This window comes from Pristis pectinata, chromosome 35, assembly GCF_009764475.1.
Source record: "Pristis pectinata isolate sPriPec2 chromosome 35, sPriPec2.1.pri, whole genome shotgun sequence".
NCBI lineage: Eukaryota > Metazoa > Chordata > Chondrichthyes > Rhinopristiformes > Pristidae > Pristis > Pristis pectinata.
This window is the reverse complement of record NC_067439.1, coordinates 2,942,963-2,962,025: the sequence shown is the minus strand read 5'-3', so window position 1 is coordinate 2,962,025 and position 19,063 is coordinate 2,942,963. Positions and strand designations below refer to the sequence as shown.

At 46.7% G+C, this 19,063-nt stretch overlaps 1 protein-coding gene across 3 annotated transcripts in view; it reads left to right on the top strand.

The window, feature by feature from the left end:
* Positions 1-19,063, top strand: part of LOC127586327 (calpain-9-like) — a 47,896-nt gene that overhangs the window by 26,577 nt on the left and 2,256 nt on the right. The window contains exons 13-19 of one of the 3 annotated variants that reach the window (XM_052044174.1): positions 1,333-1,410; positions 2,678-2,738; positions 7,703-7,767; positions 9,329-9,397; positions 11,563-11,641; positions 13,399-13,515; positions 18,594-18,652. In XM_052044174.1, coding sequence (XP_051900134.1) covers positions 1,333-1,410; positions 2,678-2,738; positions 7,703-7,767; positions 9,329-9,397; positions 11,563-11,641; positions 13,399-13,515; positions 18,594-18,652 — 528 coding nt within the window. Of the gene's footprint in view, positions 1-1,332; positions 1,411-2,677; positions 2,739-7,702; positions 7,768-9,328; positions 9,398-11,201; positions 11,514-11,562; positions 11,642-13,398; positions 13,516-18,593; positions 18,653-19,063 lie in introns of those variants that run through there. The other 2 variants (XM_052044175.1, XM_052044176.1) reach the window with 2 other exon arrangements.

Sequence of the window (19,063 nt, the reverse complement as noted above, 5' to 3'; positions counted from 1 at the left end):
TGACAGACGTAATGTAAACAGGAGCAGATCAGATGTCTCCTCGAGCCGCTCCATCATTTATGAATATAGTGGCTTATCCATGTCCCGTCCGATCCCTGTATCCCTCAGTTCCCCTGGAGACCTATAAGCTCAGTGACACAGCATCCACTCGCCTCTAACGTGGAGGATTCCAAAGATTCACCATCCTCATCTCAGTCCCAAACCTCTGGCCTCTGGACTGTGCCCTCCGGTTTGAGACCTTCCATCCAGAGGAACCAGTCTCTCAGCGTCTACCCTGTCCTTCACGCTCAGCTTCAGTGAAATTGCCTCTCATTCTTCTAAACCCCTGTGAGTACAGGCCAGTCCTGTTCAATCACGGATCAGACTTCTCTTCCCAAGGCTCGGTCTGGTGAGTTTACTCTTTGTCTCCCAAACCTCCATGGTGAAGGAGGAGGAGGAGGAGGGCAGCAGATGCGGGGAACACCACCCCCTGAGTCATACATCTTCCCGACTTGGAAACGTTTCGTTCCTTCACTGCCACTGGGTCCGAATCCTGCAACTCCCTCCCCGGAAGGACTGCAGTGTCCAAGAAGGCAGCTCACCACCACCTTCTTGAGGGCATTTTGGGGAAATTTGCAGTGCCAGATCCCAAAAATCTGAGGCCAGTATATCCTTATCCTTAAGATTTGGAGATGAAGATTGTATTCCAGGTGTGGTCTCACCACAGCCTGTGCAAGCAGGGCCTTCCTACCCTTAAATTCCTGTCCTTTGGCAACAAGGACCAACACGTTCTTTGCCTTCCAGCACCAGCCGTCTCGGTATACTTTACCTTCTGCTTTTCATGAACCAGCCCTTCACAGATCCTTGTGTATTCAATATTTACTCGTTTCCCACCATGTAAAAAAGATTCTCTTTTTTCTATTCCTGATCAGAATTATAAATCTAAATTGAGAGGAATTTGGAGCTATTGGTGTTCCTGTACACCTGTGCCCTGGGGTGGTTAGAGATCCCAGGTTTGAGAGTTGCTAACAAGTTGTGGAGTGGCTGCAGGGCACTTTGAAGAGGGTGTCCACTACAGGCTGGACGCTTACACTGAGCACCAACAGGCGGGCTGTGTGTGTCTCTGCTCACCTTGTGTGAAGAGCAGCAATCTTTGCCTGTGAACAACCATCAACCGTTAACCAGCTGTCAATAATTCAGCTGATAAGTTGCAGAGACCCAGCTTTCATTCTTTGTGTATCATCTCGTAAAATAAATTACTAAGGTATAATCCAACTAAATGCTGGCTTTTCATGCCTTAGACATTCCAAACTAAAGTGTAAATACTGAGCACATTTAACCCTTTACCTCCAGGTTCTGCCTGACCTCAGACACTGCCCCCTTCCCTCTGCTGAAGATTCCAGGGAACTGTTTGACAAGTACTGCGGGTCGGTGAGTTTCTCTATATTTCACCCTCTAATTTCCTCAGCACCTCTCCCAGGCTGCTGTCTTTTGTCTCAGGTAAGTTGCCACTGCAGGCTCATCAACCGGATGTAGCATCAAACCCTGCTCATACTGCAGGGTAAACAGACCGAGGTGGCTGTCTGACGGGGTGGGGTGGGTGGCTGAGATCGTACGGTGAACCCTCCAGGATGTGTTCATCCAGGTGTGGCAACCTTTGAAATGGAGGAAATTAGAGTAAAACCGAAGATCCAGGACTGGCAGATTTTCCACACTATCAGATGTTATTCTGTTAATATTCCAACACACTTTTAATTCACTTTCTTTAAGACATTACATAGTAGAAGAATAAGTTTTCCAGTGAACCTGGCAAGTTTGGAGGGAGCAACACACAAGATGCTGGAGGGACTCAGCGGGTCAGGCAGAATCTGTGGAGGGAGATGGTCACTCGATGTTTTGGGCCGAGACCCCTCATCTGGACTGAGAGATAGAGGGGAGATAGCCGGTATGTAGAGGTGGAGGGAGGGGGGTGGAGCAAGAGCTGGCAAGCGATAGATGGATGCCGGTGAGGAGGGGCAATAGGCGGGGAGAGTGGGACTAGTGACAGAGGCTGGGAGGTGAGGGGTGGAGGTGAGAGGGCTGCAGACAGTGGAACCCCTCGTTATTCTCCTTTTGCTCTATCTATTTATTGTTGTAAATTTTATGTCTTTATCCCTTGCGCTGTACCTGCTGCCACAAACAATACATTTCACCACATATGTCAGTGATAATAAACCTGATTCTGATTCAAGAGGAAGGTGGAGCATGGATCCAAACAGGGGAGGTGTGTGGGCAGATGACCCGAAATGTTGACTGTCCATTTCCCTCCACGGATGCTGCCTGACCCGCTGAGTTCCTCCATCATCTTGTGCGTTGCTCCAGATTCAGCATCTGCAGTCTCCTGTGTCCTCCAAGTTTAAAGGGAGCCAGGGGAAACAAGCCGCCAGTAAGTTTCAAGGAAGTGTGGTGAATATAACCAAATGAGTTTAAAGAGAACACGGGAACTGGGGGCCTTGGTGAGTCAGAGGGAGGGTGGGAATCAGCACCCGTCAGCTAGGTGCTAAACCATCAGGAATTCTGAATATTTGGGTCAATTATCAGAGTTTTACTGGATAGAGAAATGGACTGTTCTGTTTATTTATTCTCATTCGTAGCACTGAAGGAGGGGCGATCATGTTGTGTTTTGTCATTCACTGACCTTTCATCACTATCAATGCAGGATGAGGCAATTTCAGCGCTGGAGCTTCAGAAACTACTGCTGGAGATCCTGCAGAAAACCGGTAGGAACAACAGGGGAATCAGACACTTGCAAACCCTTTTCTCCCTGGGAGAAGGGAGCTGATCAAGTGGAATGGGTTTCCCAGACCTACCTGTGTGCCTTGACGAGCGGAGGCAAAGGGGTGATTTGGTGAATGGTTACAGGTTTGATAAGTAAGATGGAAGGGAGAGGCCGGTTATAGAGTCATATAGCATGGAAACAGGCCATTCGGGCCGTCACATCCACACCGACCAGTGAGCACCCTTCCATGTTAATCCTATCTTCCAGCACTTGGTCTAAAGCCTTCTAAGCCTGGGCAATTTAAATAGTCATCTTTACACTTCTTAAATGCTGTCATAGAGTCATAGAGCACTACAACACAGAAACAGGCCCTTCGGCCCACCTAGTCCATGCCTACCATCTACCGACACCCAGACCATATCCCTCCAAACCCCTCCCATCCATGTACCTATCCAAACTTCTCTTAAATGTTACAATTGAACCCACATCCACCACTTCTGCTGGCAGCTCGTTCCACACTCGCACCACCCTCTGAGTGAAGAAGTTTCCCCTCAGATTCCCTTTAAATATTTCACCTTTCACCCTAAACCTATGTCCTCTAGTTCTAGTCTCACTCAACCTGAGGGGAAAATGCCTGCATGCATTCACCCTATCTATACCCCTCATAATTTTGTAGACCTCTAAATATATCCCTCCTGCGCTCCAGGGAATAAAGTCCTAACCTATTCAACCTTTCCCTATAACTCATGCCCTCAAGTCCCGGCAACATCCTTGTAAATTTTCTCTGCACTCCTTCAAGCTTACCGATATCTTTCCCGTCAGTGACCCAGCTTCCATCACTCTCTCCAACAGTGTGTTCCAGGTACTCACCACCCTCTAGGTGAGAAAGGTCCCCCTCAGATCTCCTCTAAATCTTTTACCCCTTCCCCTACATCTGTGTCCTCTAGTTTTATCTACCTCTGATATGGGGAAAGGTTTCCTGGAGACTACATTATCTATAACCATCATAACTTTATGTATCTCAGTCTTGTCCCCTCTTAACCTCCTGTGCTTCAGGGAGAACAGACCCAGCCTCTCCACACTTTCCTCTTAACTGAAACACTCCAACCCAGGCAACATCCTGGTGAATCTCCTCTGCATCCTCTCCAGTGTAACCACATCCCTCTATGGTGTGGTGACCAGAACTGTACACAGCTCTCCAGCTGAGGTCTGAGCAACATTTTATAAAGTGGCAGCATAACATCCCTGCTCTTATATTCAGTGTCCTGGCTAATGAAGGCCAGTATCCCATATCCCTGCATAACCACATTATCTACTGACACTGCCATCTTCAAGGACCTTTGGACTTGCACACTAAGGTCTCTCAGTTCCTCAATACCCCCTAGGACCCCACTATTTGCGGTGTATGTCCTAGCTTCATTGATGCTTCCAAAGTGCATCACCTCATATTTATCAGGATTAAACTCCATCTGCCACTTCTTGGCCCATTTCACCAACATGTCAATACCACCCTGTAGCCTAAGACTACCCTACACACTGTCAATAACTCCAGCGATCTCCGTGTCATCTGCAAACTGTGGAACACCACTAGTCACAGCCATCCAGTCACAAAACCTTCTACGATCACCCTCTTGTCTCCTGTTGCCAAGCTAACTTTGTATCCAATTTGCCAACTTGCCCTGGATCCCATGGGCCCTAACCTTTAGATAAGTCTTCTACATGGATGGATATATTTTTGAAAAATTGGGGAGCTGTAGGCTGTGGGGAACTGGCATAGAAGAGGAAATGAGGGCTGGGGTAGATCCATACCATCATATTGAATGGTGGGGCAGACTTGAGGGGCTGAGTGGCCTAATCCTGCCCCTATTTACTTCTGTTGAGGGGGACAGGCTGTTCTGGGGCGACTGAGGGTCCCTGTGATTGGGTGAAATCTCCCTGGTGTCTCACTCAATATTTATCCATTAGTTAACACTAAGAACAGCTGATTCTGGGGTGGAGGAGATCTGAAAACCTCACCCCCACCTCTCCAAAAAGCCATTGACATCAGCAGTTGATTGAAATCTGCATTTCCTTTTGACACACAAGGAGGCTGCTCAGCCCATTGAATCCTTACCAACCCCAGAGCAATCCCATCAATCACAGCCCCCCCCCCATTACACTGCAACCCATTCTGTCTCACATGCCCACCAGTTCCCCACCCCATCCCTCCCGCACCCACCCACCCCACACAGTTACACCAGGGATAATGCAGCAGCAAATAATGTAACAACCTGCACATCGTTGGGATGTGGGAGGAAACCGGAGCGCTCGGGGGAAACCCATTCGGTCACAGGGAGAATGTGCAAACACTTGGGAGTACTGTGTTCAGTTCTGCTCGCCTCATTATAGGAAGGATGTGGAATCTTTAGAAAGGGTGCAGAGGAGATTTACCAGGATGTTGCCTGGATTGGAGAGCATGTCTCATGAGGACAGTCAGAGACTTTTTCCCAGGGTGACAATGGCTAACATGAGGGGACGTAATTTTAAGGTGATCGGAGGAAGGGGATGTCAGAGGTAAGTTTTTTACACACAGAATGGTGGGTGCGTGGAACGCACTGCCAGCAGAGGTTGTGGGGGCAGGTACATTAGGGACATTTAAGAGACTCTTAGCTAGGCACAAATGAAATAGAAATGGAGGGCTATGTGTGAGGGAAGGGTTAAATAGATATTAGAGCAGGATAAAATGTCAGCACAACATTGTGGGCTGAAGGGCCTGTACTGTGCTGTAATGTTCTATATTCCATATACAGCGCTGGAGGTCAGGATTGAACCTGGGTCACCGGACCTGCTGTACCACCCAATCTGATAGATGTTTGTTGGGTGAGACAGTGTTAAGGGTGGGAGGAGGGGAAATGACTACAGACTAACCGTGATCCAACTGAATGTCAGAACAGGTAAACTGAGCAGTGTGATCTCCTGCTTCTTGTGTCCTTTCTCTGTTGTGACCTTGGGTGTCACGAGCTGGGATTGTCGAGTCAGGAGGAAGGAGAGGGGCTTTGAACCATGCAGGCTGTGACGAGGATAACATTCTAAATTCACTCCAGAGTGTCATTCATCGTGGGGCAAGGTTGGGCTGTGTGGATTTGGCTGTGTACCTGTTATTGAACTGAAGACTACAAAGTGCGGAGGGCTTGAGAAGCTCAAGAGATCTGTCAGTGGTGAGAGCGGGGTCCTATCCACTTAGTGACAAACGATCTGCTGGAGGAACACAGTGGGTCGAGCAGCATCTGTTGGGGGGAAGGAATTGTCAGTGTTTCAGGTCAAAACCCTGCATCAGGCTCCATCGGTCGGGTCCTGATGCAGGGTTCGACCTGAAATATGGACAGTTCCTTCTCCTCCACAGATGCTGCTCGACCCGCTGAGTCTCTCTGGCAGGTTGTGTGTTGCTCCAGATTCCAACATCTGCCGTCTCTGGTGTCTCCAATCCACTTAGTAGTTGGATAATGTAAAATGTTGTCAGGCAACGATCAAACAAATCCACACTTGGTGGTGAACTTCACAGCTTCAGAATGGCCAACAGCGTCTTACAGTCAATGAAACACAGTCACTGTTGTAATGTGGGAAACACAGCAGACAGTTTGAGCATAGCAAGCTCCCACAAACAGCGATGTAATAGTGACAGAGTCAGCTGTTCTAAGTGTTAACTGAGGGGTAAATATCGACTGGGAGGACCCTCCCAGTCACTTGAGAGAGCAGGCAGAATTCTGCTTATCATCCAGTCCAACAGTGCAGCACTACCTCAGCACTGCACTGAAGAGTCCTTTTGTCCTCAAGTGGGATTTGAACCCACAAACTCAAGGGAATCTACAAAAATTGGCAGATTAGGACGAGGAGACGAAGGGAGACTGCAGAGGGTCTGAAGTCAATACTGGTGATGAGAGGATACAAAGCACTCTGCATTGTGATCGGAAAATCCCAACCCAATGCCTCAACCCAAACCCACATCCGAGAAAGATCTGCGATCCAGAAACACTCCTGGTCTGCAGGTTGTGTTCCGATAATTCTGCCCCAATTCTCTGTCACCTGTGCTGGCTTCCACTGGTTTTCAGATGAGTCAGTGTCTCCTCTGGGGAGATCAACACCCAGCTTCTCTCTGGGATACATCGCAGTGGAGAAGGAACCAGGTGCTGGTGAACAGCATGGCCCATCGCATCAGCGAATGGCATCCGCAAAACCGATCGCTCTCACGAAGCTGTTGTGGGATTTTGCTGTGCAGAGACTGGCTTCTGGTTTTCTCACATTAGAACAGTGATTCTTGACTTTGGGATTTCCTTTTCTTTCTTTTTCAATCTTTTTATTAGTTTTCAAATTAATACGGATTAATATATAACATCGATGTTTGTACATGTAATACAAGGAGATCAAGAGAACAATCATGACATAGATAATCATAAAGAACAATAAAATATAAAAAAAATCTGTAGATCTCACGATCTCTTAGTAAATGAATATAATATAAAAGAAAGGAAAGAAAAAGTTTTATTGTGTATATAAAAGAAAAAAAAACCAAGTCAATAAAAAAATTATAAACAATATATCAAACCAAACTAAAAAGAAAAATTAAAAAAAAAAGACTGGACTGAAATTTCTCAGTAGAACCAGAGCAATATTATGTCGTCAACTCTGTTCCTCTAAATTGGAAAGTTATTGAAAGGGGATCTATATCATATGAAAATATTGAATGAATGGATTCCAAATGTCTTCAACTTTAAGCGAGGGATCGACAGTACCGCTCCTAATTTTTTCCAAGTTTAAACATGATATCGTTTGAGAGAACCATTGAAAAGTAGTAGGGGGGTATTGGATCCTTCCATTTAAGCAAAATGGATCGTTTGGCCGACTTTAGGATTTCCTGACATTGCAAAAATTTAAATTTTTAATTTCCGGGGAGTATTACAGTCATTTTTTGTCTCATTCTCCCTCCAGGTCTCAGTGAGAAGTGGGATCAGTTTGGTCTGGACGACTGCAAGAGTCTGATTTCGCTGACAGATGTATCCTTCTGTGGTACCAAGAGGCACCAGTGTGGGTGGCCAATAGTTCAGTATGTCCTGTCCCTTTCCGCTTCTCCCTCTCAGGCTGGGCTAAGGTTCTGCCGGGGCCGCGTGTCACGTGTGAGCCTGAACGTTTATTTGGCAAGGCCTCTATCTGCCTGGAGTTAGCTGGACAGGGAAGCCACACACTGCCTTCCACTGAGGGACTCGAGCTGATGAATTCTTGCAGTCTCCCCTGCCCAGTGTTCCTGAGGCCAAGTTTCTGCCCTGTCAACTTTTACAATGAATATATTTACTCACAGATTTAACATTCAAAGTAACACATAGAAAAAAAAACTTGAACTTCTAAAGCACCATGCACACTGTCCAAAACCCTTGCAGAGTTCAGTCACTGTTTCAACACGAGGAGTATAGCAGTTTAGTGGAGAGACAAGAGACCACACATGCTGGAATCTGGACGAACAAACAAACTGCTGGAGGAACTCAAGTGGGTCAGGCAGCATCTGTAGAAGCAGAGGGATGGTCGATGTTTCGGGTCGAGACCCTGCAAATATAGCAGCTTATTTGTGCATAGCAAGATCCCACAAATGTGATAATTGACTAGATAATCTGTTACAGTGATAGGAGCTGAGAAATTAACATTTCAAACAACAGGAAAGTTCTCTCAAGGGATCAAAGAAAGATTAATATCTCATCCATGAAGTTGTACACCTGACAGTGTAACTTTCCTTTAATATTACATTGGAAATTTGGTAATTGGTTTACATGTACCGAGATACAGTGAAAAGCTTTTGTTTGCGTGTCATCCAGACAGGTCGTTCCATACACAAGTACATCGAGGTGGTACAGAATGGAGGAAAATAGAATGCGGAATATCGTGTTACAGTTACAGAGAGTGCAGTGCAGGCAGACAAATTAGGTGCAAGGGCTACAACGAGGTAGATTGGGAGATCAAGAGTTCACCTTTATCATACGAGAGGTCCGTTCCAGAGTGCTATAACACTGGGATGGAAGCTATCCTTAAGTCTGGTGGTACGTGTTCTCAAGCTGTTGTATCTTCTGCCCGATGGGAGGGGGGAGAAGACAGAATGATTGAGGTGGGATGTCAGAAGTGGGACTTGAACTCACAACCTTCAGAGGCAAGAATGCTACCAACAGAGCCACTAAAGACACTACAGACAAGGTGTGCATGGTGACTATATTCAGACCCTTTAAATGCATAAGGGAGAGCCCATGTTAGTACAGAACTAACTGTACCATCATTGTCTGGTAATCCAGTGTGGATCATTGGGTTAGCACAGCACATCTCAAGGAATCTGGAGAGCTCACAAGTGGTAGGATGCTCGTTTGCTTTGCACCCATACGTTTGCCCAAGTCATTAGGCTGTAATGTGAACAGCATCAACCAGACTTGGACCAATGCAAATATCCTGCCCACATCAAATATGGTTGACTTGCTCACTACTAACATGGCTGACCCTTATGGTATTCTGTTTGTGGGACTGCAGAATCCCATTGTATTTAGTTGATAATTAAGTAATTCCTTAACCTGGGATAAATAGAACCGTGGGTTTGGAAAAATGAGATTTGAGGGATTCAGTAATCTCTGGAGTAAAATCTGCCACTGGACAGTGAGTATCGGTGAAGGATCTTTTACCCTGTACTGGGGAAAGGTCTTGTTTTAATCTACAGAAGGTCTAGTGGTTGAGTGGGACTGTGTTGGGAGAGACTGGAGGTTTGGGGTTGAAAGGGGGCTTGGTTATTGGAAGTATCTCAAGCAACCTCTTACTATACACCTCAAGGGTGGGGATCAAACTTGGAACTTTCCATGTCGGTGTTGCTCTGGTAGGATTTGATAGTTACTCTCTAGTTCCACATGCAGAAGTGTCTGTAACAGATCTACATTGGTGTACAAACCCACCAAACGTTCAAAGCCTGGCCTAATTTGTAAAAGCACCTCCAAAAGAGGAGGAAAGGAATTCACATTTATCACATAGAAACAGACCCCACTGCCTAACCAGTCTGTTGAGGAAGGTGGAGGGAGGCACAGAATACTCCCAGCAATGAATAAGGGCCACAGTGCAGTGAGTTTATCCAAAACCCTGCCACCTGTATCCTATCTCACACCGTTCACTTTATGCTCACTGACATAATTGCCTCCGAGTCTGGTTACACCCTGATTTTAAAATAATTATTTTTTTCAAAAATTAAATCCCTCCTTAGCCTTGCACCTCACTGCCTGTGGAACCACCAACCCTCAACCCTCTGTTCCTCCACTTCTAACCAATGTTCCAGTGTTACCTTCCTTCAGTGCACCACTGACAGCTGTGCCTTCGGCTGTTGAGACCCGGACTCTGGAATTCCCTCCCTAAACCTCTCCTCTCCTTTAAGACAGGCCTTAAAGCCTGCCCCCCCCCCCCTCACTGCCTTCATGTCTCCATGTGTGGCTTGATGTCGGATTTTTCCTTAAGTCCCTCCTTTCAAACATGGAGTGCTTTACGGAGTTATGGACGGAATATTCATGCAGGTTAGAGACGTAGTCATACAGCACGGAAACAGGCCCTTCGGCCCACCGAGTCTGTGCTGACCAACAACCGGCCATTTACACTAAACCTATCCTAACCCATTTTATTCTCCCCACATTCCCATCAATTGCTCCTGGTTTCTACCATTCACTTACACACTGGGGACAATGTACAATGGCCAATTTACCAACCCACATGTCTTTGGAATGTGGGAGGAAACCAGAGCACCCGGGAGAAACCCACACAGTCATGGGGAGAACGTGCAAGCTCCACACAGACAGCACCTGAAGTCAGGATCGAACCTGGACCCCTGGAGTGGTGAGGCAGCGGCTCTACCTGCTGTGCCACTGTGGCACCCCCAGTTGTTGTTTGTGTTTTACCTTTGCTGGAGCTGGGATGGGAACTTGCACTGTTGTGTGTCTGAAGACGGGAAGGGATGCGAGTTGTTGAGCTACAATGAGGGCTGAAAGGGCTGGCATGGTGGGAGAGAGGGCGGGGGGGGGGTGTAAATCAGGAGAGCAGGAACAACCATCAGACGGAAAGTTGAAAAACACAAAATTGTAGATGCTTACAAAATGAATGAAAAGTCAGAAAACACGAGCCAGGCAGCATCTGTGCAGACAGGAGTAGACTTAACATTTCAGGATGATAATTTTCCATCAAAACTAGCAAGTGTTAGAAATCAAACATGTTTTAAATTGCAGAGATTAACAAACCTTCACCTCCCTCTTCCAGCCAGCACTGACATCCTCTGCCTTATTCAGTCTCCTGTGGTCTCCAACATGTCACAGGCATTCCCACCTCCCCTCCCCCTACACTGCAACTTAAAACATGTTTGAGTTCTAATTATTCTTGAGTTCTGATAAAAAGCCATCAAATTGAAACGTTAACTGTCTTTCCCCCTCTACAGGTGCTGCCTGATCTGCTGTGTATTTCCAGCATTTTATGATTTTCTTATATAATCAGACAGAAGATCTTGTCTTAATGAGTTACATTTTGGCTGCTATCAAATGGATGACTTTATTCTGATGTGGGGCATGCATTTAGACTGCTAAAAGCACGGATGTTGAATGATATGGAACTCAAGCTTTCACTGATATTCTGCCTACGATCTGCAGCTTATCCCTACATTTGGGAAATGCAGATGGAAGATGCGATGCAAGTAATTAAATTCTGAAGGGGATTATTTATTTGCATTCCCCAAGATATTGCAATATATCACAGACCGGTTTTGCACTGAAAAGCCTTTTGTGTTTTGCCACTTCTTCCAGCAAGTCTTCAGTCAGTTCGATAAGAATGGATCAGGGACCATGGAGAGTCAAGAGATGTTCAGTGCCCTCCAGGCTGCAGGTGAGGAGGGGGAGTCTACTGGAAACCAGGCAAGGGACACACCTGACCTCTAGTGATAGAGAAGCAGCACTGCGGATAATTTTTAATTGCTGCTAATTTGCGCCCACACCGCAGTGAGATGGCCACTTCTTTCCCAAGACTTCCAAGGATCTTGACTTGAGGTTACCACCACCTTCAGAGTCATACAGCATGGAAACAGGCCCTTCAGCCCAACTCATCCGTGCCTGACCTGCTGAGTGTTTCCAGCATTTTCATAGAATCATAGTCATGGAAACAGGACTTGCAGCTCAAAATGTCCATGCTGACCATCAAATATCTATCTGTACCAGTCCCATTTACCAGCACTTTGTCCATAGCCTTGTATGTGTTGGCAATTTCAAGTACTCTTCTAGATACTGGTTAAATGTTGGAAGAATATCCATCTCCGCCAAAGACTCAGCCAGTTCGTTCCAGATCCCAACCACCTCTGGGTGAAAAACTCCTTCTTCAGATTTCTCCAAGCCTCTTACATCTTATCTGTCCTCTGGTTTTAGATACCTCTGCAATGGGAAAATATTCCCTATTCATTCTGCCCCTCCTGATGTTGTACACCTCGATCAGGTTCCCCCCCCCCCCCCCACTCCAAGGAAAACAAACTCAGCCTATAACTGAGGCTTCCATCCCAGGCAACACCCTGGTGAACCTCCTCTCCAGTGCAATCACGTCCCTCCTGTTTTCTGTGTTTATACATAGTTGTGTTACATGTTTTGCTCAGGATTCGGAGAGATTTGCTGCAATCCCTTGTTCTGTCTGGTGAGATCTTAGCCATGCACTTACAACCCTCTGGTATCAGGATTTGGATGTATACAGTGCTCCACGGAGTCCAGAGATAAATGTATTAAACATTTAGGAGCTCCAGTGTACAGTAATGCTCAGGATCCCCTGACAGACACTAGTCAACCGAAGGACTCGACCCCCGCCAATACCCTCCCCCAGAGTCACACATACACAGATGATACTAATTCCATTATAAAAACCAAAAATGCTGGAAACGCTCCGCAGGTCAGGCAGCATCTGTGGGAAGAGAAACAGAGTTAACTTCTCAGATCGAAGACCCTCCTTCATTTACCCAAATCCCATACACTAGCATTTGGCCCACAGCCTCTCTGCCTTGGTGATCAAATGTGAGAGTCTCTGCCTGCACCACCCCCTCGGCAGTGCGTTCCAGATTCCCACCCACCCTCTGGGTGAAAGAGTCCTCCGTCAGCTGCTAAACCTGCAAACCTGATCAGTGAGGAAAAATCTACAATTCATCCAGCCCCCTGCAGTCAGCCCGTGGCTAAAGTATAATCGCTCAACCTTCGCCGCTTTTCCAAGTGGAGGTTTCCTTTCTGGATGAGCTGGAGTTCAAGTCAAGTCAAGTTTACTGTCAGATGCACAAGTCCGTGTGTGCCCAGGTGCAATGAAAAACTTACTTGCAGCAGCATCACAGGCACAGAGCATCATACACAACATTCACAAGAAAAACCTAAATTATGCACAATTTTTACAAGAACACAGAACAGAAAAAACACAAAATCCATTTCAGTACACGTGTAGTGATCAGGGTTTTGCTGGTTTGGTTCAAAAACCCAGGTTAGAGCCCTGGGAGCATTTGTAGGTTACAGGAGGGTGTGGTGCAAATCCAGAGAGTCGAGCTGTTAAACCTGGGTGAGCCATAATTCACACTGCCAATACTTGGCGCATGTTCTGTTTCAGTGTTTGGTTACTTTCCCTAGGGTTCCATGTGGATGAGTTTTTGATGCAGCTAATAGGACTGAGGTACGCAGACCCTGATCTCACCCTCAGTTACGTGAATTTTATTTGCTGCTTGATGAAGCTGGACACCATGATCAGTGAGTAATTTGTACTTTTTCTTTTGGTCCAGTGAGGACTGGGAGCCTCCAAGGTCCAACGCCAGTCAGGTGTCCTCTAACCAGGAACTGATAGCAACAACTGGGCCCCATAACCTCCTGAGCCATGTTGTGGTATCTGATATATCAGCTTAAAGGAAAGTGGAGAATTAGTTATTAAAAATAGCAATAATACTTGGATTAAACACTGTGCATAATACTCACTTCTGCTCTACAGACACTGTTCACCAACCCATCATCAGCTGCCTTTCCTCTTTACGCTGGCTATCTTCCCTGTCCAGCCTTAGTCCTGATGCAGGGTTTTTGACCCGAAACATTGACAATTCCACCCCTCCCCACCGGCATCCCCCCCCCCCCCCCCACACACACACACACACACACACACACACACATCCTGCTCAAACCGCTGAGTTCCCCCAGCAGATTGTTTGTTGTTCCAGATTCCAGTGTCTGCCATCTCTTGTGTCTTCTTGCCCCTGTGCTGAGGGAGTGAAGCATCGCCAGAGTCGCTCAAGAAGGACACAGGCCCTTTGGCCCTCTGAGTCTGCACAGACTATCAATCACCCATCGACATAAATGCCATTTTACTCTCCCTACATTCATATCAGCTCCCCCCAGATTCTACCCCTCACCCACACACTAGAAGCAATTTACAGCGGCCAGTTAACCCACCGACCGGCACGTTTTTGGGATGTGGGAGGAAACCCACTTAGTCACAGGGAGAACATGCAAACTCCACACAGGCAGCATCCGAGGTCAGGATTGAACCCGGGTCCCTGAGCTCTGAGTCAGGAGCTCTACCACTGTGCAGCCCAATGTAACGCTGAGCCGAGGCCTGACCTACCCTCGTAGATTGAGATAAAAGATCTCATGGCTTCATTTCAAAGTGCAGCACAAGGGGAGGTGGTTCCCCACCATCCTGGCTAATACCTATCCCTCAACTCATCCATTCATTGCTGTTTAAGGCAGCCTGCTGTTCACAAAATGGCTGCTATAATCCCTGCATTATAGTAGTTACAACATTTGGAATATCCTTAGATTGTGTCAGGTGCTATATAAATGCAGGTTTTTCATTTTTTTAACCTGGACTTTGTATTGTTTAATGATTTAATTTATTGCCTGAACTTGACACTAAGTGTCCCTAAAGAACCTTTATGGGCTGCCTCTTATGACTGAAAATGTAAATAGAAGGTAAAGTTCTTCTTTAGGAACAAGGGTGAAAAAATAGAAATTCGCAAATCTCAAAATCAGAAAAAGCTGGAAAGAATCATCAAATCAACGGTGTTAACATTTCGAGTGGGATCCTTTGCTGGAACTAAGCTACTTACTGACTTATTATGACACAGAAGGAAGCCATTCAGCCCATCGGGTTCAGACTAGCTCCCAGAGGACCAATCCTTTCAGGCCCATTCCCCCTCCTTATTTTCCTGTCCTCAAATGCCCCGCAACTCCCATTTGAGTTTCCTGTCCCCAACTACGTTAGGGGTAACTACCAGCACGTCTTATGGGATGTGGGAGGAAACTGGAGCACCCAGAAGAAAGCCACGCAGTCACAGGAAGAATATGCAAACTCCACACACGGACAGCACCCGAGGTCGGGATGGAACCCAGGTCGCAGGAGCTGAGAGACATCAGCACTACCTGCTGCACCACCATGCCATCCGTGCTGAGTTCCAGTGTAGTATCCCACCTGAAATCTTTCAAATGAAGGATCTCAACCTAAAACATCGACTGTCCATTTCCCTCCACAGATGCTGCCTGACCCACTGAGTTCCTTAAGCGTCTTGTTTGTTGCTCCAGATTCCAGCGTCTGCAGTCTCCTGTGTCTCCTTTGCCTGTCTGGAGTCCCTTTTCTCAGGAAGTGACTGACCTGCTGTGATTCTGGACACTTTCTGGTTTGCATCCTGGCTGAGTTGAATCCTCTTTGGGCCGGAGTGCCTCAGGGGAGTTCACGGAATGAAACCAGCTCCTCTCTTCAGACTGTGGCCAGCTTTGGTCCTAGGCTCAAAGCATGAGTAGTGGCGTGGCTGACAGAAACCAGCAGAAGCCAAACGTCTGGCTTAATTGCTGTTTATAATTATAAATGTGATGCAGAAAGGAATTTAAGTTCCGTGATATCAGTGCCAAGAATAAATTTCATTATATTGTAATAAAATCTGTGACCTTTAGGGGACAGCAGTGGGTCAGTCTTAAAACATGCTGCATTTAAATGATGCGAGATTAAAATAACAGGGCTCTCCTCCACCTTGTCTAAATCCTCCTGTTTTGAAAGCTAGACAGTGTTTATGGGACAGGGCACGTCAGATTAATTGGAGCTTTATTAGGAGCAGATTGACAAGGGTGATTCCAATTTTTTTTTAACCCAAATTTCCTTTGCTAAAACTAACTTGCAACATGATTTTGGCCTCGGAGATGCCTGCAGTCTTCCACACGTTGGCTGTTTTCCTTAATGTGTCAGCAACGGGAGGAAGCTGGCTATTTGACTGTGGTGGCCATCACCTCAGAGCCTGCTGCTCTCCTCACCTGAATTACCGGGAGCAGGGATTTGTGACTGATTTTAAAATATATGTCTGCTCTTGGGATTGCAGAGGTGATGCTATTTATTGTCTATATCTTGTCCACCAAGGGAAGAGTCAACTACACAGTGTAGGACAGGAGTAGTGTTGGATCTCCCTCTCAGGCTAAATGTGTTTTTACAGTAGTCTGACTTTTGTTTTTAATTGTCAGTTCTGCCAAAAACCACAAGATTTATTGAACCTTACCCTGGTGGGGTTTGAACTCTGGTTTGCTTGTCCAGTGTGAAATCACTGCACTGCCACCCGAGCCCCAATCTTGGGCCCTTCACCCCACTCCTCCCAGACTGGCTCAGTTCCACCGGATGACAATTGGTCTCCTCCCCTGCATTTCTCACTTGGGTGTGTAATCCTTTCCTTGCAAAGAAATTTCTAGTGGTGGTGTTGCAACTTGTTTCTGGCACTCAGTTCCCATGAGGTGTGTGCACCACCAATGGAAGGTTTAACCAGCTGGAACTTCAACTGAAATCTGAAGTTAAGAAGACGATTTTAATCGATCTACCTTGTCCATCGCTAGCTGTTCCCTTGAGAATTTTACTGTATATAAAGTTCATGTGCTTACCTGACTTCCCCACCTTCAGAATCAATGAAGTATATTCATCATTGTAGTGTTGGAGACATGGGCCAGTTTGTGCACATTAAGGTGACTGATCTGTGGGAGACACAACAGTCTGCAGATGCCAGAATCTGGAGCAACAAACCATCGGCTGGAGGAACTCAGCGGGTCAGGTAGCATCCGTGGAGGGAACATCAGTCAATGTTTCGAGTGGAGACCCTTCACCTGGATGAAAACCTCGAGTCCATTTCCCTCCACAGATGCTGCCTGACCTGCTGAGTTCCTCCAGCATCCTGTTTTTTGACTGTGATCTGTTGTGGTTTGCTAGTTGAGGTGCAAATGTTGACTAGGACATAAGAGCAAAGTGCACTCTCCTTTAGAAAAGTACTGTGGGATATCTTACGTCCACCTGAGCAGGGAGATGGGGCCTTGGTTTAATGTGTCATTTCACTGCGCTGCACTGCCCGGGAAATGCACATGTCTGTCAGCCTGGATTTGCAGTGCCCCATTCCCTGTCCTAAACAGGTCTCCATTCACATTGAACTGCATTTGCCACTGATCTGCCCACTCCTCGACCCTGTGCCGGTCCTCCAGAGTTTTTAATATCCCTGTGTTGTCATCAGCAGATTTTGGTGACCTTCTTCTGCCTGTTCTCAGATTATTTACAAAACATGGGGTAAAAAAACAATCCTTGCACGTGGGAATGTTCACAGAAGTTAATATTAGGTTTACTTTTTGCAATATTCCCACAAGGGTCCTGGAATGCTGGAAAATCAGTGAGGGACTGGGTCTGACTTGCCCCATGGAGCTGGAGTTTCACTGCACCCTGTAACTCTGGCACTGTGTCACTCTTTGGTAATTAGACTCCCAAGTCCCACTGTCAATCGGAGAAAAGGAAGCACGCGCACGCACGCACACACACACTACACGCACACACACACTACACACACACACACACACGGATGCTAGGACTGGTCAGGTTGGATACCACACATAGCTCGATGTTACACCCTGCTAACGCCTGCTGTTGTGCAAAGACGGAATGTTTATTTTAAGCTGGAATGAAGGGTCAAGGCCCAAAGTACATGATACTTAGGAAGTTAAGATGAGATAATGGAGGAGATATCAGTTTCGTTGTTGCCAGCTGAGTTTATACAGCCTTGGGGGGAGATAAGGCAGTGAGGGAGGAGGTTACAGTGCAGTAACGTCCACTTTATGTTTTGGGAAGAGAGCTTTCCTGACTCGACAACCCCTCTCTGGCTGCTGGTAAAGCAGGTTAGAACCTCCAGGTGGAATATTCAGCAAGATATACTCTTGTAGGTGAATTGGTAAATCGGTTTATTATTGTCACATGTACCGAGGTACAATGAAAAACATGTCTTGCATACCATTCATACAGATCGTTTCATTACACAGTGCATTGAGGTAGTACAGGGTAAAACAATAACAATGCAGGGTAAAGTGTTACAGTAACAGAGAAGGTGCAGTGCAGGCAGATGATAAGGTGCAAGGTCATAATGAGGTAGATTGTGAGATCAAGAGTCCATCTTATTGTACTAGGGGATGATTGAGCAGTCTTATAACAGCGGGACAGAAGCTGTCCTTCAGCCTGGTGGTACGTGCTTCCAGGCTTTTGTATCTTCTGCCTGACGGAAGGGAGGAGAAAAGAGAATGTCTGAGGTGGGAGGAATCTTTGATTATGTTGGCCGCTTTACCGAGGCAGCGAGGTGTATATGGAGGGGACACTGGTTTCCGTGACGTGCTGGGGTGTGTCCACAACTCTCTGCAGTTTCATGCAGTCCTGGGCAGAGCAGTTGCTGTACCAAGCCAGGATGCATCCCGATAGGATTGTTGCTCACCAAGTACTCTCTTTACATTTCTAACAACCTGTGAATGTTGGTTTAAGTTGATGGAATCTGATTCTGTTGCAGGAGCTTTCAAAACTATGGACAAGTTTGGAACCGGAGTGGTCAGTATTGGCTATAAAGAGGTAAGCTTGGGCGCTCAAAAACAGAAACCGCTGGGAAGACTCAGCAGGTCAGGCAGTGTCTGTAGAGAGAGGGACTGAACTAATGTTTCGGGATGATGAGCCTTCGTCAGAACTGGGAAGATTACGAAGTGAAATAAGTTCTAAGTTGCAGAGGAAGAGGGGGAGATTGGAGAGAACAAAAGGCAGTCTGTGATAGGCTGGAGACCAGGAGCAATTGATTGACACGAGCAATAGTGGTACGCAGAAGGTTTAATCTGACATTGAGGTTGCATGTCTGATGGTGCAGCTGGTGGTGCTGCTGCCTCACGCCTCCAGAGACCTGGGTTTTATTGGGTGCTGTCTGTGTGGAGTCTGCACGTCTTCCCCACGACCCCGTGGATTTCGCTTGGGTGCTCCAGTTTCCTCCCACAT